Source organism: Rhagoletis pomonella, unplaced genomic scaffold, assembly GCF_013731165.1.
Source record: "Rhagoletis pomonella isolate Grant_MI unplaced genomic scaffold, Rhpom_1.0 Rhpom_scaffold_00007, whole genome shotgun sequence".
NCBI lineage: Eukaryota > Metazoa > Arthropoda > Insecta > Diptera > Tephritidae > Rhagoletis > Rhagoletis pomonella.
In genome coordinates this window covers 14,223,064-14,225,996 of record NW_023458561.1, presented here as the reverse complement: position 1 = coordinate 14,225,996, position 2,933 = coordinate 14,223,064, and the positions used below count along the sequence as shown (strand labels likewise).

The window sequence follows — 2,933 nt, the reverse complement described above, 5'->3', positions numbered from 1 at the left end:
TTCTGAAAAATAGATCTGGAAGTGCTAGAAAAACAGCTGTATTATAATTTAACATACCTAGATATTTTAAAAAATAAGATATTGAATGCCTCAAATTCCAAATCGATTAAATCCACCTTTTGAAAAATCTCTAACTTAAGTGCCAAAGCACCTGGTATGTTCGTAACTTTTATATTTATGTATAATAACTTTGTATAATGAATAGGCTATAAGCGGATATCGATGGTCACTTACTTTTTTCCCGTCTATGGGAGATGTCCGCTTATGGGAATTTACTAATAATAAATAATATTAAAATGCAAATATAAAAAATTAAATCGCGGGTTTGTAAATCAAAACAATATTTATTCTTCAATTAACCAGAACAGAACGAATGGAAAATAAATTCAAATTTACGGCGTTTTGCTTCCTATCGACAAATCGCATTGCCCGCTTGGCTCAAGCAAGAAGAGAATTTGGTTGAAGAACGCCGTAATTTAGAATTTGGTTGAAAACGCCTTATGTCGGAAAATTTTTCAAGAACGCCTTATCTCAGAAATTGGTTTAAAAACTCCCTATCTCAACTGATAATATATTGAAAATATGTTGAGATAGGGCGTTTTCGAACTGGCTACCGGGATAGGTTGATCTTCTACAAAGGTGTCGATATACAAATTTATTCGTCAAATAATATTTAAAAAAAATAGTGTACTTTATTTGATCACATCTCTTAACTTATTGTTGATGGAGTTAATCGACTCGCTAGTGAAGCATTCAATTACACAGGCCTGCGAAATTTAACTTTATTTCAAATGAATTTTTACTTAAAAAACTAAGCAAGAGACTAAGTAAAAATCAGAGAAATCTATGAAATTTATATATATTCCTATATATGTATGTGGAAACAAACAATTTCGCGATGTGCAACTAAGCCCCTCTTCACTTTGTGAAAAGCCTTTCAAGAAACAAATTAAAAACTTTTTTTTATTCATAAGAAAAATGTTTGACCTATGAATCAACGAGCTATAGGTAGACGGTTGTTTTGCATGTAACACACACATTTTCAAACTATTGCTTTCATCCGAATTTCTAACTTAAACGAAATCATTTTATTTTTCAGGCGAACTACGTTTCTGATCTATTTCAACGAAAATCTTCCCAACAGTATCTGCTGCCACGTACATCTCAAGAAGCTCAACCACAGACGGTAGCCAGTAATGGCCATTGATATCCGGCCCTAAGTTCAACAGTATTTTGCCTTTTACCCGCGAAGCGATTCATTAGACTATTACATATATGTAATACTACAAGTGGCGACAGAATCAATTTGTTCTAAAGTATTTAGACTATTTATTTTATAGAAATCAGGAGAGCAATATATAAATATGTATAGTTTAACGTACGTGTATAAAGTTAATAAATAATAAGCAATATGTATATTAATTTTAAGTATGTATTACTTGACAGTAATTTAGTTTGTAAATGCACACTATTTATGTACGCATACATACATATGTATGGATGTACATATGTACATGAATGCATATCTATTTATGTGTGTATACGGACATACATATGTACGTATATACAACATATACTAAATAAGTAGATACATATATCTACTTATACTTACATACACACGTCGGACTGCTTTTATAGACACATATTATAGAATTTTAATAGTATTCTAATGATCAAAAATTTTGCAAAAGTCGCGAATTTAAAGCTTTCAGATTGCGAAAAAAATAGATAAAAAATTATGTACTTCTTGATTTTAAGCTTATTAAAATTTACGTACATACATACATACACGATTTTAGCTCCACACTAATACATAATTATAATTCGTCTATAGGCTTTGCTTATTTTTACAAAGGACATGAAATCTATCAAATTGGACAGATTTTATGCTGCGATCGCAGCAAAAGTGCAAAAGTAGACGATGTTAAGTTATCGCTATTTAGTGCTCAAATATAACAACAAATAAGTGTGCATAATTTTGTTGTTAGAAAAAGGTAAAATAAAATTACGATTATTATACTAAAATCCCTGCTTTTGATTTAAGCGTTGAGGAAATCAAATTGACCATCGAATGCACTTGCAATATATGTAAGTATGTATAGGTACAGTTATCTACACTAACTTTTAAACTCTTATTTCCGTAATTGATTTCTAAAATAGTGGCAAAATAACACGCATGTAGATTTATATGTGAACGCATTAGGGTGGCCCATAGCCATTCTAATTTTAATTTTTAATAGGTCCCATCCTCCAGATTGGCGAATTTGAAAATTTAAATATACATAAATTGTTTTTTGCTTAACTTCTTATTTTAGCTGTTCATATTTTTAAAGGCACTTATTTAGAAATAAAATAATGTGAGCAATCATTATACTCTTCCAGCCTGTTTGATTGGATCGGCGTGCCAGCCACCTTTTTGAACTTTTCCATTGTTTTTTTTTTTAAGGGAAACTGTGACTGCCTTGGTTTTAACTATGCAAAAAAATGCATACTATATTTAAATTAGATTTCAAAGTTAAGGCCTTACAGCCATCCCTAATTAGCGCGTTGAGCAGTGTTGCGGAAAGCTTTTGCTGAAAAATCGTCATTTTACCCTAAAAAAATCGCCATTTCGGCAAAAAACGTCAAATTTTTGTTTATTATACTTTTTTAACAAAATAAAAATAGAAACAAAGTTACAATAATTAAGACCACACATTTCAAAACCAAGGGGAACTCATAGATATTCTTGACTGAACAAACTCCCTCTGCTGTTTTGCTGTCTCTTTTAAATCAGTGTCAACAGTGCAGATTAACGATTTGGTTACAATCTAGAGCAAATTTAATATAACTAAAAGCACGGCTGTAGAACAAAACTAGATAAATGCATGGTTGTATTTGGGATTTTTTTTTTCCTTTAAAAATTGTTTACATACGTACTTACATACATATGT

At 30.7% G+C, this 2,933-nt stretch overlaps 1 protein-coding gene across 1 annotated transcript in view; it reads left to right on the top strand.

Moving 5' to 3' along the window:
- The window catches only part of LOC118742354 (putative phosphatidate phosphatase), an 88,523-nt gene extending 86,498 nt beyond the window's left edge, over window positions 1-2,025 (top strand). Inside the window, exon 7 of the mRNA XM_036474362.1 lies at window positions 1,100-2,025. Within this exon, the coding sequence (XP_036330255.1) occupies window positions 1,100-1,207 (108 nt within the window). The 3' untranslated portion in view covers window positions 1,208-2,025. The remainder of the gene's footprint in view (window positions 1-1,099) is intronic.
- The last annotated feature ends 908 nt before the right edge of the window (window positions 2,026-2,933 follow it).